This window comes from Acinonyx jubatus, chromosome C2 (assembly GCF_027475565.1).
Source record: "Acinonyx jubatus isolate Ajub_Pintada_27869175 chromosome C2, VMU_Ajub_asm_v1.0, whole genome shotgun sequence".
NCBI classification, from domain to species: Eukaryota; Metazoa; Chordata; class Mammalia; order Carnivora; family Felidae; genus Acinonyx; species Acinonyx jubatus.
Window position 1 is genome coordinate 93,541,295 of NC_069384.1, and position 18,606 is coordinate 93,559,900.

Below are 18,606 nucleotides of genomic sequence, written 5' to 3' on the forward strand. Positions count from 1 at the left end.
TAATCCAATTTATCTGTGTTTTCTTTTGTTGTTTGTGCTTTTATTGTCATAGCTAGAAACCATTGCCAAGTCCAAGGTCATGGAAATTTACCCCTGTATTCTCTCCTCAGAGTTTTATAGTTTTAGTTCTTACATTTAGGTCTTTGATCCATTTTGAGATAATTTTTGTATAGTATGAGGTCAGGGTTCAACATCATTCTTTTACATGTGGATATTCAGTTGTCCCAGCAGCATTTATAGAAAAGACCATCATATCATTTTATCCATAATATTTCAGTATGTTTCACTAAAAGATAAGAATTTTTTACATAACAACAGTACCATTATCACACTTTTTAAAAAACCTCATATTTCCTTAGTATCATCAAATATCTAGTCTGTATGCAAAGCTTTAATTGCCTCAACAATTTTAACAGCTTTTTAAAAAAAATCATATTTAGATAAGTTGCATCCTTTGCACATTGTTGGTATATCTTTTTTAATGGTTTTAAGTCTGTAGATATCCCCTCCATCTCCTTTTTTACCTTCTTGCAATTTATTTGTTAAAGCAAATGGGTCATTTGCCCTATGGAGTTTCCTATTCTAGGTTTTCTTGATTGTGTCCCCATGAGGTAACATGTTCCTCAGTACTCTGAATTTTTTGTAATTTGGCAGTTGGAACTAAACACTTGATCAGATTCTGGGTTTTTTGTTTGTTTGCTGTTGTTTGTTTTTGGCAAGGCTACTTCTTAGGTGATGTTGCTATTCTAATCAAGAGGCAAATCCTGTCTGGTTACTTCTTATTTATTTATTTATTTATTTATTTATTTTAGTGTTAGCAGCCATTGATAATCAGTGCTTAAATTTTTTTATTTAGGGGCTATGAAATAGTAATATTCTAATTCTCTTCTGTCCTCTTCATTTATTGCATGGAATGCCTGCTGTTTATGAAAAGAAAATTTACCTCTTAAGTACTTAATTATCCAGTGGTAAAACTTGTCTCAGATTGGCAGTAGAAACTCTTGATTCTTTCCCTTTATTTACCAGTCTCAAAATAAGATGGAGCCAGTTATATATATATTCTTTTTGAGGGTTGTTTATTAATGCATTTAGTTAGGCATATTTAATGTGTTTCAAGCCGTTGCAGTTGTTACTTTTATTGATGCTCAAATCATCCCATAGTTGGCCAGTGAGAACCTCTTCAAGTTGATTCTTGAGTTCTTTCTAACATGATCTTGTGGTCTCCTATAGCTTCCTGGCTATCATATATGACAACTCTGCAACTCTTTTTGGGTTGCAGTGTGAGCTACCGTGGCACTTCTCAAATTTCCTTACAGAAACTTCTAATAGGTCTCTTTACTTCCCTTGGCAGTCTGGAGAAGATGGTAGCATTTCCTGCCATTTGTGGAATCATAAGACAAGTCAGAAGACGCACTGGAAACTCATTCATGAAACTCATTTCAGAGTTTTACTGAGTTTCTATTAGGCAACCATGGTGTTGATGTTGGGAATGGACATTTGGACAAAGCCAAAACCGTCAACGTGATTTCTTATGGATCCATTTTAGTTCTGTTTCTAGTGTCTAGTCAGAGATTGATTGCTAGTTATTCTGAATTCTTTTCATATAATTACAAAAAATATATAAGTACTTAATAAGATGACATTTGTAGAAGACCTCTTTTAGTTTTAAGAAAAGGGAGAAAATATGGAAATGGATATGTTTCCTCAACCTAGAAAATGAGTGTAAAATCAGATGGATTGTTTTCCCTCTTCTAGTCTTTATTTCTCTATTAAATAAGGGAGAGGATTATTTTCTGCCTATTCGATAAAGTTGCTGAGTGCTGTAATGAGTTTATATTTATAGAGAACTTGAAGCTTTTTGGATGAAAGGTGCTAAATTAAGGCTTATTGTTTATCGAATTTATTTGATGTGTCTAACCTCCCGGGAACATTTGCTGAAGTTAATTAAAAACAGATAGTCCCCACTCTGACAGCTTACAGTGCCACTTACAAACCAATAGCATAAACAGCCTACACTTTATTGTCCCAATGTTGGACTGCCTAGAAAACCATAGCTCTTTCAGACAGGAGAATGATCCTCTTTTGTAGGAGAGATGAGATCAATTGCTGGATAAAACTGCAGAGATATTCTCAAATACATCTGCCCTCGTTTTTAAAAATACTTAGAATATGGAGATTTTCCTCAATTTCCAACAATAATTTTCAGATTGGAAAATTAAAAATAATCTTTCTTTTCCATCATTTTGGAAAGAAATTAAGATATAAGTTTATGTTTTATATATTGTCTTACGATCACTTGTTCCTTACAGGAATGGCATTCTAAAGCAGCCAACTGGAATCACTTATGCTGTCTTAACCCAGTGGAAGCTGTGAAGTATAATTATAATTATGGTATGTTTGCTTCCTTTGCCAGTTGGTGATGGAGTTTTGTGGTGCTGGCTCTGTCACTGACCTGATCAAGAACACAAAAGGTAACACGTTGAAGGAAGAGTGGATCGCGTACATCTGCAGGGAGATCTTACGAGTAAGTGACAACATGGAGTATCTTGGGAGGTGTTGAACTTAGTACCAACCTTCCACTGACATTCACAAAAGTATTGTAGACCTTTCTAAAGCTTTATTCTAACAATGATGGCAGTGGTGGTGGTTTTGTGGTCTGCTCCAATAGAAGGGAGAGTCATTCTGATCAGGCCATGTGAACTCTCATTTAGGGGGTTAACACTGGTTGACTTTCCTTAACCATTTCCAATGGTGTTTTCAATTAGAAATATGATTTTAGATCATAGAGATAAGGTTTCACTTAGGAAATGAAATTTTTAGAGCTTTTTCGATTACTTGAATTTTCCATTTATGAAAATAGTTTACAAATTGCATGACGTTAACCATTCCAGCATTTATAACCTCGTCTAACTGATTTTAAATGAAAAAAAAAAAATCTTTGAGACGTTGTCACTTAAATCAATCAAAATATCTGGATAAGACTACGTATATTTGTCCAGTTTTGCCCACTAATCTCAGTCAGGCAATCTGGACAATAGTATCATATGTACTGAGCTCAATTCAGGAAGAAGGTAATTGGTCAGGGTTCAGTCAGACTAGTTTATTTATCTCTTGCTAGTAATATGGAGTCTATTGTACGTTTACTTAGCATTATTACTAGATCTGCTTCACAATCATAATTTATTTATAAGCTCTGCCTTCTTAATCTAAGGGAATAAAAGTTAAAACTATGTTCATGATGTGCCCAAGATACACTTTTGAGAGACAGATTATGTGCTGTGAATGGATGGATGGGTGGGTGGATAGAAGGCATTAAGAAATTGAAACCACATTAGGAGGAAAGAAAGAAAGAAAGAAAGAAAGAAAGAAAGAAAGAAAGAAAGAGAGAGAGAGAGGGAGGGAGGGAGGGAGGGAGGGAGGGAGGGAGGGAGGAAGGAAGGAAGGAAGGAAGGAAGAAAATAGACCCATAAAAATAACATTTGTAATAGCATATACTTAGAAATAAATTTATAGAAAGATGTGAATGACTTCTACACTGTAAACTACAAAATATTAGTGAGAGAAATTAAAGAAGACTTTAATAAATGGACGTATATACCATTTCACAGATAGGAATATTGAATATTGTAAAGATGTTATTTCTTACCAGTTTGATCCGTGGTTTCATTGAACTCCCTATCAAAATTTCTCTAGGTGTATCTGTGGATATTTACAAGCTTTATTTTTTAAACAATTACTTATTTATTTTGAGAGAGAGAGAGAGAGTGCAAGCAGGGAAGGTGCAGAGAGAGAGAGAGAATCCCAAATAAGGTCTGAGCTGTCAGTGCAGAGGCCAACGTGGGGCTCGAAACCACGAATCATGAGATCATGACCTGGGCCGAAATTAAGAGTCAGACGGTCAACTGACTGAGCCACCCAGGCACCCCTTGACAAGCTGAATTTTAAAACATTAAATGGAAATGCAAAGTGCCTAGAATAGCCAAGGCAATCTTGAAGAAGAAGAACAAAGCTGAACGAGTTATGGTGCCAGTTACCAAGACTTATTATAAAGCTACTGAGTAGATAAGACAGAATGAGGTATCGTCACACAAATACACAGATGGCCAAAGGAACAGGATAAATATCCAGAAACAGATGCACTTCATATGGACCCCTGATTTATGACAAAGGAAGTGCTGCAGTGCATGGGGGAAGGGTGCCCTTATCAGTAAATAGTGCTTGGTTAATTGAATAGTCGTGTGGAAACATGTAACTTGATACCTACTTTATATCCTGCTTAAAAATTAATACCAGCTGGATTAGAGACATAAAGGTGAAAAACACAAAAAATAAAGCTCTTAAGAGCAAACATAGGATAAGCTCTCCATGGCTTGGGGTGGGCAAAAGAACACAAAACAAAATTTGAGTGGGATACAAGGAGGTATGGCTGCTGCTGTCCTTCAAATCTGACATTTATTTTCAAAGATCGAGGTGCCTTTTTGTCAACTTCATTTGAATTTCTGACTTACAATTTTACTCATTTAGAGAAAGCACGAAAGGTTATTTAGTCTTCGAGACCACTCAGTGGTGCCAAGAATCTGTTGGGTCTTCAGGGCTGGTTCTGCAATATACCTTTCTGTGCTGCTGAGGAACCCCAGCTGGGGAACCCTGGGGATCCACCATGTGCTCTCCAGGGTTCTGAAAACAGCAGGATCATCACCCGATGATTCTCCCTCAATGCTTGGGTAGAATGTGTGAAAACTGTTTTCTTCCTTCTTCCAATACGTTCTCCCAAAAGGTACTGGCATTTGAGATAAGGTGACTCATTGGAAGAGACACTCAATCACAAGAAGTTTCAGAGATAACCCTCCATGCATCATACGATGTCATAAAATATGGCATTTGGCTCACTTGTGTGCTCTGGTACCTGCTTCCAAAAGCTCTGGTAGTGAAGGAGGCCAAGGAATTTTCAGTCCCTCTTTTAAGAATTCATGGGATGTTAAGATGCTGTAAAACATTTTAATCTGCTTGATGTCCACCTTGAGCTACCCTGACTAGATAAGAAAGGTAATTTTTTAGCACCCAAGCCAATGCTTCAAACTCTTCATGGTTTATGTTTACTGATATTCCTGAACATACACATTGATCTTTTTGAACATCCATATTCTTCTGATGAGTCTTTTCAACAAGGGAATTCAGATATTTAGAATTTTTTTATGTCAACTTCATTTTTCATACCAGGGTTTTGTCATTATGCAGGAAAATTAAAAAGACAGCAAAGTATAAATAATAAAATGGCAATACCTGAGTATAAATACCTTGAATGAGCAAGTGTTAGCATAACATAATTTGCTTTAAGACACCAATTTGAGATTATTTTAGGTTATGCTTTGTCTGACTTAGAGCAAGTCTGTAGATTTTTAGAGCTCAGACCACAGAGAAGCCAAAGTGAGAGTAACTCATGGAGAAGGGGAACACAATCAGGTTTGGATGCCACCACATAATTATTTCATATAATGAACACAAAGTCATAAATATCATAAAGCACTAAAGATGACAGCTATGAATGCCAAACAAAGGAAAGGGAAATTGCTGTTTTCTTTTTTTAATGTGAGGCACTTTGGCTAAAGGCAATGGGAAATTTCTTGTCTGGACTGAGAAATGTTTCATTGTGCTTAGTTAAAATTATACACTATAATGTAACTTTTAACTTTTGAATTCAGATATTGATTTAAAAAACAAACTGGAGTACTTAGTTAAATCAGGTTAGTTTTCTGTAAGAGACTCTAGACTCTGTTACAAACCAGCACATGCAGCCAGCCCTCACTTTTCTCAGTACTATCAGCCAAAACTCGTGCATGCCAGAGCCGCATCATAGTCCGCTTGGGTCCATGCTACCTGAGATCAATGCTGATATGCAAGCAGTTCATTAATACAGCACCGGGCGTTGCAAAGACTGCTTCTGTATTTTAGTTTGTATTGATCAGTTGCCTAGTTTAGAACAGCACTGTACACATATGAAAGATGTGAGTCTGATAACAAAAGTCTCTCTGGGTGAGTTCACATCTTTTTGGGATCACTGACAACCCAGCTAGTTTATTTGCATCTTGGCTTCTGTCCTGTTAACCCTTGTCAACTCTCTGTTACTCCAGGGGCTGAGTCATCTGCACCAGCATAAAGTGATTCATCGAGATATTAAAGGGCAGAATGTCTTGCTGACTGAGAACGCAGAAGTTAAACTAGGTAAGAACAGGATCCAGTGAGCCTAGGAATTGAGGGAACTGATACGATTATTTCAACAGCTGATTGTTTTTCCATTTTGTTTTGTTTTTAATGAATGCAAATTTGTCACTGTGAATTTGGAGGTCAGTGTACTACAGAACGAAGAGGAAAATGTTTCTTTGTCTGTTTCAAAACATTTTCTAAAAGTGCTTGAGTGAATTGGTATACAATATAGCAGACAGAACCATTTGCTTAATCAATACGTAGGAAAAAATTCAGGTTTTTTAAAATTTTTTTAATGTTTATTCATTTTTGAGAGAGAGAATGAGACAGTGAGTGGGGGAGGGGCAGAGAGAGAGGGAGACACAGAATCCAAAGCAGGCTCCAGGGTCTGACATGTCAGCACAGAGCCCGAGGCGGAGCTCGAACCCACAAACTGTGAGATCTTGACCTAAGCCTAAGTCAGACACTTAACTGACTGAGCCACCCAGGTGCCCCCCAAAATGAGGGTTTTTTTAAGCAAAACCCTTTAGATTAGAAGTGACTGACCTTGAAGTGGTTTCCTGTATCTTACCATTTGTTGACTTTGTTGCTGCTATAACAGAAAGTGATGATTCATTTGTTTACTGAAAAATATCCTGTTAGACACATTTAGAATAATGAATTCCTGCTATATTCCCATATGTTTTACATTATATTTTCATCGACTTCATTATTACCTAGGGCACGTGCACAAAATGGGTGTTCAGTATTCTCCTTTGTAGGAGAATATACATATTTATGCATGTACATATCCAGAATATGCATGCTGGATATCCTACTTCCACTTGCCAGAGTTATCTGTGAGGCAACCCTTTTCCTTGGTGCTTCTTTCCAACAATCTGGTGGGAAGAGAAGGTAGAGAATCTCCACATGCATTTGCCTGCTTGGCATCTATGAGTAAGGGCGTGGATTGACAGCTATCTCTAGGATATGCAATTTGTCATCTAGAAAGGAGGTATTGCCCATATGATTGTTTATTTTCAGAGAGATTGAAATATCTCCTGTGTTTATATCCTAAACATTTGTTCTTGCCTCTTTGTTAAAATACATAATTTCCATTTTTTCTTAGTTAGCATTTGGGGCCAAACTTTCATCTTGTGAGTAATTCCCTCTTAAAACAAAAGCATACATTTCGTAGGCAGGGTGTGTGTGTGTGTGTGTGTGTGTGTGTGTGTACACACGTGCGTGCATGTACATATGTTTGTGTATACTGGCTAGATAATGTATCCTCAGAATATTCAGTCATCATTAATCAACAGTCACTTGTTGAGAGAATATTATGTCAGACCCTGTACACAACACTCTTCCATAGTTTCTCTCACTTTGCCATCATAGCAACTCTATGCAAATATCATCACCCTCATTTTATAAATTTGGAAACTGAAGCCTAAAGAGGTTGATCTGCTAGCACTAGGTGACATCACTAGTAAGTGGCAGAAATGGGATGCAAACTTAGGCAGTCTGACTCTAGAAACTTGGCTCATAACCACTTCCTTTGTATCCTCTAAGTACTCTCTTTTATGGCAAACAAGGCTTGCTTTTTATTCAACACCTGTTTTTGGTCCCTACAGACCCTTGGTTTAACCAAATACAGCATTTTGTGCTTTCCTCATTGGTATACTTTATCCATTTATACACAGAGTTTAAAAATAAACATTCACAATTGCTAAAAGGAAGAAGCAACCTAAGTTGCCCATCAGCAGATGAATGGATAAACACAGTGTGGCACCTGCATACGATGGGATATTATTGAGCCTTAAAAAGTTAGGAAATTCTGACACATGCGGATTAACCTTGATGACATTATGCTTATTGACATAAGCCAGTCACAAAAAAACAAATACTGTATGACTCCACTTATATGAGGTACCAACAGTAGTCCAGATTTACAGAGGCAGAAAGTAGAATGGTGCTTGCCAGGGGCAGGGGTGGGGAGCGGGAAGGAGAGAATGAGGAGTTATTGTTTAATGAGTACAGAGTTTCAGTTTGGGAAGACAGAAAAGTTCTAGAAGCAGATGGTGGGGATGGTTGCACAACAATGTGAATGTATTTAATGACACAGAACTGTACGCTTAAAAATGATTAAAATTGTAAATTCTATGTTGGGTTTATTTTGCCACAGTAAAAAAAAATGCACATTCATTTTATCACCATATAAGGACATTGACTTCATGCATCTGTCTTCTCTTAAATAGTGGACTTTGGAGTCAGTGCCCAGCTTGATCGAACAGTGGGCAGGAGAAATACCTTCATTGGGACCCCTTATTGGATGGCACCAGAAGTTATTGCCTGTGATGAAAACCCAGATGCCACATATGATTTCAAGGTATGACTTCTTCATTGTTTCAAAACTATGTCTCACATCCTGCCCTGAATCTTGCAGTGGGAGAATTCTCATGTGCCTTTGGGTTTAGAATTTATATAATCCTGGGTTTACGATTTATGTAATCCAAAGGGAGAACTGAAAAGCATTATTTGAATTTAAAATGGTAAGACATTCAAGTGAGAATCTTTTTCATGAATTGACCCATTATATCTGGTTGCTTATTTGTAAAAAATGTTGAAACCATTTTCTATATTCTCTTGAACTTAGTCTGGTTTCTTATTAGAAAATAGATTTCTTCTGGAAGCGTTGAATCAATAGATTGTACACCTGAAACTAATAATATTCTGCATGTTAACCAACTGGAACTTAAATTAAAACTTTGAAAAAAACAATAGATTTCTATTTTGATTAGTGTTTAAACTTTTGGCGAAGGATGTATATGCTGAGAGCTTTTTATGCTAAAAGAGGCCAATGTGTTGTCTTGGGTCTTTTCCGATTAAAAATAGACTTCCTCGTTTCTCCATTGCTCAAAGTTTAATTTTTGAAGTTTCTTTTCAATGAGAGAGAATGAAGTGGGGTGTTGGTAGCTACTTTATGGTATTTCTGTAGCCTGTTGTAGTGTTCCATTGAAATTCGATTGGTGGCTTGTTACCTTGTATCATAAACTGGCAATTTGCTCATGAATTCAAAGCAGTGTTTAACTAGATGGTGGTAGTTGTGCCCTTCATCAAGAAGCCTCCCTCTTTTCCATTATGCTAGCCAGTAATAAAACATAATTTGGGGTTACTATCCCATTGACAGCTGCAATGTCAGGTGACATTATTGTCATGAATTGTGGCTGAAAGTTGAAATATTAAAATTGGAGGCAAATGGAATGTAGGAACTGTGAGTTTTCAGACGGGGAAATAGATGAAGAGATACCCTGTGGTCTTTGTGTAGACCACAGGACAACCTTGGGCAAAACCTGATACTACTGAGGCTGGTTTCACAGGTGCACGGATTTTCACGCAAGGACTTTAGTAGTCAGCTCCAAACACCCTTCTCTGGAAGATGGGAAACTGAGGCCAGAGGTCTTGGCAAGTATACCCCAAGTTAGTGGGCTTCTCAGAGTTGGGGCTTGAGCCGACATCTTGCAAATCTCTTTTCAGTATATTACCAATGTATTACCCTGCTCCTCTATGATGTGCTCTTATATAAATCTCCAATTTACCAACAAAACAGCTTCTGAAGAGTATATTTGAAGAATTCCTCTTTTAAAGAACATTTTTAGTTCTCCACATGTGGGGTTATTATTGAAATCAGGTCACAAAGATGCCAACATTGCAATGTCTTTGGGACCCAGTATCGTAGGGCATGGACGAAATTATTTGCCTCTTTGGAGAAATGCAAGCTGAAAGTCTAAAACCAAAATAATCTCCTGTACATTTCTTCCTTCTTTCAAAGTTAGGCACTGTAATAACCTGACAACAATCTGTCTGAAAACAGCTGCCAAGTTAAAAATTAATCTCTTGCCAAAATAAATGTCATTTATTTAAACTGCTAATGATAAGCACATTTAAATAATTTAATTTGCAAATCCCTTCAGAGGAGCCACTACAAAATATATGTCCCAGGCCAGATATGTGTATCATAATTTTCTATAAGCAATTCTTCAAACAGTAGTTATACTTAACAAGTGCTAACTAGACTACTTCTGGGCCATAGATAGTTTAAACTACTTTATAACATACCATAGAGAATCAGGGTGTTTCAAACTTTTACCCTTGGCTTAGCCTTTTAAGTATTTTGGGTAGTTGTTCTGTATGTGGCATTTATTTTCTGTGACATAAAATAGATCCCTGTGACTTAACTGTTTTCAATAATGTAGAAGAGGACTTCCTTCTGGCGAAGCCAAAGCTTAGAATTAAACCGATATTCTGGTCCTCTTTCCTCAGAGTAAGGCTAAGGAATATAGTTTGGAATCAGCAAAAGACTTTTGAGCCCAATGCATAATTCTAGGTGTGGACACAGCCTGGTGTATGAGTAACCACAGGGGGATCATGCTGCACGAGGTGATTTCAGAGGTACTGGAAAGTCCATGTGACTATTAAAGTATTAACGTATCCTGAAACATTAATAAAGTTAAGACTAATTTCTGTGTCTTTTATTAAAAAATAAGGAATCCTGATGAGGAACAGGTTCACTATATTAGTCATTTAGACCTTAGTGAGAATTAATTCATCAGGACTGTTATAATGCAGGTGGTACAAAAGGAGGAAGAAGCCATGGCAAGAACATGAGCCTCCCCGGTCATTGTCAGAGGTACAAGAAGGATCATGACTAAAGGGTTAAGTTAGGAAGACTGGGCAAAAAGGAAGGCTTGAGCGTTCTTTGAAGATTTATTTCAACCATTTCACACTTTTACAGTGGACTAGAGAAGCAGTGATTCTGTAAATATAATCTTTCTCCTTCTTTCTTGGCACCAGATTGTATCCTTTTTTTTCTCTTCACCATTCTTAGGTATGTAGTCTGTCACCAGGAGACAACGTGACAATATGTTGCCTTTCAAAACCATTTCTTCATTCACTCAGCACATATTTATTAAATACCCACCACCTCTAAAGAATTAACTAAGCTGGGTCTGTACATGCAGTTTTCGACACATAAAGTTAGTTTGCAACCCCATCAAGGTTCAGGCGTTCAGTACTGTGCATCTGGTAGTCCGTTTGACCCAGCTGTATATTCCAACCTCAGAAACTTATGTCGACACTTTGGGCTCTAATGTGCTATCGATACTTTCCACCTAGGGGTATGTTTGGAACAAAAGATGACTTGAAAGCCACTAGGCTTTATTAGATGTCACAGATGTCCTTTAAAATAAAGACAAAACTGGGGTACCTGAGTGGTTCTGTCGGTTAAGCATCCGACTCTTGGTTTCAGCTCAGGTCATGATCTCACAGTTAGTGAGTTCGAGCCCCACATCAGGCTCTGTGCTGGCAGCGCAGCCTGCTTGGGATCCTCTCTCTCCTTCTCTCTCTGCCCCTCCCCTGCTCGTGCTCGCTCTCTCTCTCTCTCAACATAAAAATAAATAAATAAATGAGCTTTAAAAAAAACGAAATAAAATGAAAACAAAATGTAAGAGAATAGTTTTGTTTTATTGTTTTATTGTTTTATTATTTATAGATTACCATCTACTCTTTGTCTAAGATATGTTTAAAGACTGCTGTAAATTTTTCTAAAACTACAGCAACTCATGAAAATAAAGCCCTCTGTAGAAAAGTAGTCTGAAGAGCTCATGGTTTTCTTTGCAATCTGGTTTTGTCTGATATCTACCAGGCACAGTAAGTAACTGATTGAAAATAACCCCTATTCGAAGGAGGAGTACTAGAATCTCATATGCCTGGTGTGTTCACTTTCCCCCTAGAGGCCCTTTCTTTCTTGTTTTCAGAAATTCTGTCAAAACACTTCAAGCAAAAGGAAAGGTTTCATTTCTCTGATAAGTATGTAGGGCAATAATGGAAGCTTTCTCATTTAATAATAAGCATTCAAAAGATTTAAAATTAATAAAACGGTTCAAACTTCCTAAGCTGTTTAAATTCTTATTTTTAAAATTTGAATTTCATTTCAGTTGGATGGGGGTTGTCAAGTATTTTTCATAGTCCTATGTATCTATTGCTTTAACAGAATTACTCGTTAATGAAAGCTTTCTGCAGCCAAATTCTCAGCAATAGGGAACTGGTGGGATAAAGACAAGAGCATCTGTCCAGTGGAAAACCATGCAGTCATTTAAGCAATGGGGTAGCATGCGTGCTGAAGTGGACAGATCCCAAGACAGAGTGTTAGACACAAAGAGCAGCTTACAGCATAGTGCACATGATACAGTCTTACTCACCCCTGCCCCATGGATGGATGATATGGGGGTGGAGAGCTTAAAATTTTTATTTTATATATTTTGCTGTCCTGCTCACTCCACCCCATAAGTTGGCCTTGCATTCATATTAAATTAGTAAGTAAGAGAAGTCCAGTGACATGTCATAGCCCCTCAACCCCCACTGCCCCATCCTCTGGCCCCACCTGCACTAATGTTCTGTGTCATTCACCTCAACTCTGCTTATGAGACTTTGCACACAGGTGCTGTGGATCATTTGCAGGCATAGATGTCTCCTCCAGGGTTTAGGTGAGTGTTGTGCTCTGGCTGTAGGGCAAATACTCATTCTCCTGTGTCACAGATACTTGGCTTTATTCAGGCAGGATGGAAGGAGAAATCTGACTCATTGGGAGTCACCAAGATCCACGCAGAGTGTGATGAGAGAGAACGATATTCAGACTGCAGCATGAGATTTATATTCTCAAACAAGGCCTGGCCTCTGTCTACTGAGATTCAAAGGCACCACCCTTATTTGGAAGGAGGAAAGGATGATACAGACACCATGTTATTATCGCCAGTAAGAGGCTGAAATCGCTTTTGAACAGATCCCTTGTGGCTCTGTGTTCACATCCACCTGTATGACATTCCTCAGTGAGGCACAGTAGCACCTCCCCTGGCCTGCAGGCCGGTCCCCAGCCGAAGGTAATAAAGCTGTTCCAACATTTTTCCCTTCCATCAGATAACACATGTAGATGAACAAGGGACTGGAGATTTCCGCTTTCAGTTTGTTTTATGTGTGAAATGGAATTATTAGTCACAACCCGTGCTTCAGCACCCTCGGTGACCCTGAGTGACCCACCACCTTGGCTGTTTATATTTAATGTAGAATATAAGTGTATGACATAGTGAATTCAGAGTCAAGCTTTCAAAGTTAGACAGGAGTGGTTTAAAATGTACACTTTGCCTCCTATTTGCTCCATTACCTCAGAGAAGTTATTGAAACCTTCCCAAACCTCGATGAAATGGAAATAGTAAATTGTATATGACAAAGTTGTATTAGAATAAACTGAGCTAACATATACAAAGGGGTTAATTCCATGCCTAACCCTTGGTAGCTACTCAACATACGATAGTTAATATTTTTGTTTGTGTGTCATATGAAGGGACTGCCATTTGGGGCCTTTTTTTTTTAAAACCTAAAAAAGCCAGCAGTATCCTAGGATTCAAACCTCTGCCTCTAAGATTCAAAATTGTCTGCCTATTTTGAGTCAGAATCCGCTTATCCATAACTTCTGCCTCTGGATTAAGGTGCTTCCCTTAGAGACCGCACACAATAAATACAATTTCCTTTTTCCAGCTTGAACATTTCGACAAAGACAATAACAATAACTCACAAAACAGAAGACTGTTTTCTGCTCTGTGAAACTTGGTAGAGTCCACTCTACTGGCCGTGCCCGTCATTGAGCTATTGCTTGTCAAGTCTAGACTACCTTGCTACCCTGAGCTTTGGGATAATGGGGCTAGCACTCCATCTGGCTTCTTAGTAGGCTTTGCCCATGAAGAGAGACCACAGGGCCGAAGGAGGAAGAACACGCCCTTTCCCGTTTCTTCCCGTAAGCTTACATCATCCCAGTGACTCCTTTGAGTACCTTAAGTACCAGAGCTCATTGCCACCTTACCTGATGCAGGTGTGCTGCTTGAACTGCCAGTCAATGATAACCATACCAGAGTTTGTTAAATACCCAGTATTTGCATGTCAACGTGCCGAGCACTGTACCTATACCACCTTATTGAGTTCTGGTATTAACCCCGCAAGGTAGGTGTTCTCTTCACGTTATAGGTGAGGAACTGGGCTCAGAGGAATTATGTGGCTTGCCCCAGGTCACCAAGCTAGTTGTGTCAGAGCTGAGTCAAATCTAGGTCTGTCTATCTGTACTGCATGAGCTCTTTCTGCCTCTTCAAGCACACGGGGCTCTTTGCTGTCCCGCGAAGGGGTCAGCCATCAGCAAGTGCTCTTTTCTTCATGTGTTGGGCAACCCAGCCCCAAAAGAGATGCTCTTATGCTGTGTCCAAGTTGCCTGCGTGCCAGCGGGCCCCCCAGCAGCCAGAAGTTGCGTGCTTGACTTCTCAGAGGCTCTAGAATTTGTCTCTGTTCTGTCTGTAAAGCACAGAGGACTGGGCTATTAATCATGCCACAGGCCAGGCTGAGCAGCGCCTCTAGAATAATGAATTACCCGGCTCCTGCCAAAATGAGTCACACCATGGCCACGAAGGAAACTTATCTCTCCCTGACTCTCTCCCCATCTTTTTCCTCCCTCTTCCCTTTCTCGTCTCCTGTGATCTGTCTTGCCAGTTGTAATTGGAACATTTTCTCCCGTATTTAAGTTCTGAAGTGTCTTTGGGACTTGCTAATGTATCCAAAGGCTTAAAACAAGTCCCGTCAAGGACGTTTATTGCTGTCTAGCAGGGCTAGTTAAGCGTAGCTTACAAGCAGCTCTGGGTACGGATGGTCAGGAATGTAAATGTTCCTTTTGGAAAAGAAGAGAACCCCAGCAAAAAGAAAAGAAAAAAGGGAAAAAAAAGAAGAGAAAAGAAAAGAAAAAAGAAAAAAAAAAGATCGTTATGATGATATCAACTGAGGCCTTAAAGAAGAGGCAGTTTCTGGCCTGGTCATGTGACAGAGGTTGCACAGGACTTGGGATGGTGTGACCTCTGGTTTGAAGGGGTTGTTTTGGGACTTGGGGGAAGGCTACTTAAGAGGGGATCTGAGGTGATATGTACTGAATAAAAGAAACCTCTCACTTTGCTGACTTTTTCTGCTTCCTGTGGGGGTAAATCCAGGCTCACCTAACAACTGGGACCTCTCCATTTTCCTGCTCTCAGAATATGTTTCCTCAATTTATTGCTGTATACATATTATCACTAAAGACGCTTTTGGCTGTACTTCTGTTTCTTACATCATCAGTAGTCTAGAGGAAGGCGGTCCAGGGTTAGTGTAGTGACTCATTGATTCATTCAAACCCCAGGCTCCTACCATTCTGCCCTGTCATAATTCATTTGCTGGCTTATTGCCTCATGGTTGCAAGATGGATGCTGTAATCTAGATACCGTGTTTTTATTCAAGGCACTAAGAAGTGGAAAAGAGTTGTCAGGACATCATCTGTATTTGTCACTTGTTTCAGGAAGAACAAAACGTTTCAGAAGCTCCCAGAAGTTGTGTGCCTGTGTCTTATTGGCCAGAACTACGTCACATCCTTACCTGCCATCCTTGGCTGCAGGGGAGTCTGGATAAGCAGGTTTAGCTTTCCTATACTCCGAACTGGAGGCAGCAAGGGAAATGGGGTTTGAAAATGCCTGTTGGGTTAGCCAACAACCCAAGAGGGGGAAATCATACAAGAGTGCATTGGGCAAGCACAGGCAGTCTCACCTAACAGGAGAGAAGGAAATTCGTATTCTTGAGCTTCCTATGTGCCAGACGCTTTGCAAGGCAGGATGCCTGCATGCATGCAGGTCACGGTGACCTGTGTTGTACAGTGAGAAAGCTAAGGTCTGAGCAGTGCTCTGCATGTAGTTATGATAGGAACCTGGATTTGAATCCAGGCCTGTCTGAGACTTAAAAGACTATTCCCTCTGCCTCTGGGAAGTTGAGGCCAGTTTCCTAGCCTTGGTTTTTGGGGTGACTCACTGAATCTCAGCACCTGCATTCAGTCACCAGCACCTTCAGTTCCCTGTAGACAAAGTGGGAATTTAGAGCAATTATTTTATGGGTCCCTGATAAATTTTATTTAGAAGATGAATACTCAGGTTTTTATGTAGTGATGACAGTTAAAAAATAAAATTGGCCCAGGGGGCAGAAGACCCAGCTCTGCCCCAAACCTGGTGCTGAGTTGCTCTGGGGTCTTGGGTAAGTCATTTTCCCTTGTCTGGGTCGGAGATGATCTACAAGGAGTCTGACAATCTTAGGACGTATCTTTCATTTGTTTGCACCTTTGGTTTGCTCATTCGTTCAACAATTATTTATTAGGTGCTGCTTTAGGTACTTGGAATATGCCAATTAACAGAACAAAGATCCTTGATGCCTTGTGGACCTTATGTTTTATCCAATCTGGGTGTGTTGGAGGCAGGGGGTGCAAACAATGAACACAAAGCAATATAAACTAGTGATGAGTAAATTAGTAGACGTTAGAAGGTGATTCGTTCCCTGGGGAACAAAAGTGGGAAAGGGGATAGGGTCTGGCAGTGCCCCGGGGGAGATTCAGTGGCCCTCACTGAGAACATGGCATTTGAACAAAGATGTAATGGAGAGGAGGGTGGTGGTAGGCACTTAATTAGGGTAGTGGCTGCAGGCAGACAGAGTAGCTAGAGCAAGGACCCAGAGGCAGACATGTGCCTGGGTTTTCTGAGCTGTTTCTTTCCCATCTGAGAACTGGCCTGGAGCCCTTCTCACCCCAACCCCATCATTTCCTTTCAGATGCATTGGCTTTCAGTTGTCTTTCAAAACAGCTCAAGCTTCCAAGACCGGAGGGCCATTTAAATGTGACCCTGCCGTGGCACTTAGAGACATGGTACCCGGCCACCACCTTTATATTTGTACTTCATTTCACACTACAGAAACACTTGATTTCTGGGGATGTAAGGGAAATGGTAGAACCAGCAAGACCTGGAGATATTAAAATCCTATCAGAATAGCACAAACCACCATTTCCAGCCTATTCTTGCTGTGTTTCCTGTTGAATGCCTCCTGCACAGCGAGTGACTCAGTGTTTTTGTCATGTTCTCAAATGACTGTCTGTGTTAATCAACCATAAACCCCCAGGTACAAGAGAGCCGTGTTTTCAACTTTATCGGTTACAGCCTGTAATGGCAGGCTGGGCCTTCCTTATTAGCTCCGCAAGGCCAGGAGCCTGTGGGAAAACTCAGTCACCTGCTGGGCTATGCAAACGTGTGTGTGTGTGTGTGTGTGTGTGTGTGTGTGTGTGTGTGTGTGTCTAATGACAACTCTGAATACATCTTGAAATATAACAAAGTGAAAGGAGAAGAGTAGCCTTTTTGAGTTGTGTTCTATGCAGAGCAGTGACCTGCAGTCTGCGAACAGTGGTGTCGTGCAGGTGTGTTATTATCCCAAGGTGGACTGAAAACTTGTATCACGTGAACCGACTGATGGGCTCATGCATTAAAAGAACCCCCTTCTGGTCCTAGTATGGGGTTAGCATGGGCCCTAGCCACCTACTCTAAAGTAGATTACACTTGGGGCACTTGGGTGGCTCAGTGTCTTAAGCATCCAACTCTTGATTTTGGCTCAGGTCATAATCGCACAGTCAGTCCTGAGACTGAGTTCCACATGGGGCTCTGTGCTGGCTCTGTGCTGGGGTGTGGAGCCCCCTTAGGATTCTCTCTCTCCCCTCTGCCCCTCCCCCACTCATGCAAACACACACTCTTTTTCTTTCTTTCTCAAATAAATAAATAAATAAATAAAAGCAGATTATACTTCAGGCAAGAGGCTAGGCCCGCCCCCCAGAAAGCCCTCTGCCTTTATGTGCAGGCCTCGGTCCAAATACTGAACACACCTGGGTGTCACTCACCGGATACTGAGAAGTTTAGTCCTGGGTAATGGCCCAGCATGGATTTCATAGTCCTTTTCCAGGTGTGATTCCTCTCATGCGGCCTTGACATGTGTTTGATGGGAAGAGCACGGACACTGAACTTTGACCTCGGTAATCTGAGTGAGGTTCCGGGAGATAATTTGGAATAACATACAAAACGCAGGTTATATTGAAAAGAAAAGGAGGATGAAAGTCTTCATCAGGATTGTAGGCCACTGAACCAAATTTCACACTGTGTTTTCTTACCCATCCACCAGGACACTGAAGCAGCAAGCATCTCTTCTGGGGTTTCCTAACCTGGTTTTCCCTTTCTTTTGATTTGCTCCTTCCTATGCTCCTCAGAGACAACTGAGCCATGGACGCAGAGTGGGGGAGAAGCATACTGCTACAGACGAAGATTGCATAGGCAGGGGCGGAGACGTTAGCCTCGAAAATTCCAATGAGAACATAAAAGTCAGTCTCATCATAAGAAAGAATATAATGGTGCAGACTCTCTATTTTACATATTGTCTACTTACAAGATGGAAGCTATTGTTCATTCATTCATTCAACAGACATACCAAGCACCTGCCACTGTTGCCTGGCTC

At 40.0% G+C, this 18,606-nt stretch overlaps 1 protein-coding gene across 8 annotated transcripts in view; it reads left to right on the plus strand.

Moving 5' to 3' along the window:
* Positions 1–18,606, plus strand: part of TNIK (TRAF2 and NCK interacting kinase) — a 392,286-nt gene that overhangs the window by 259,609 nt on the left and 114,071 nt on the right. For all 8 annotated transcript variants that reach the window (XM_053221211.1, XM_015088561.3, XM_027061444.2 and 5 more), the window contains exons 5-7: positions 2,414–2,524; positions 6,132–6,222; positions 8,439–8,569. In XM_053221211.1, coding sequence (XP_053077186.1) covers positions 2,414–2,524; positions 6,132–6,222; positions 8,439–8,569 — 333 coding nt within the window. The remainder of the gene's footprint in view (positions 1–2,413; positions 2,525–6,131; positions 6,223–8,438; positions 8,570–18,606) is intronic.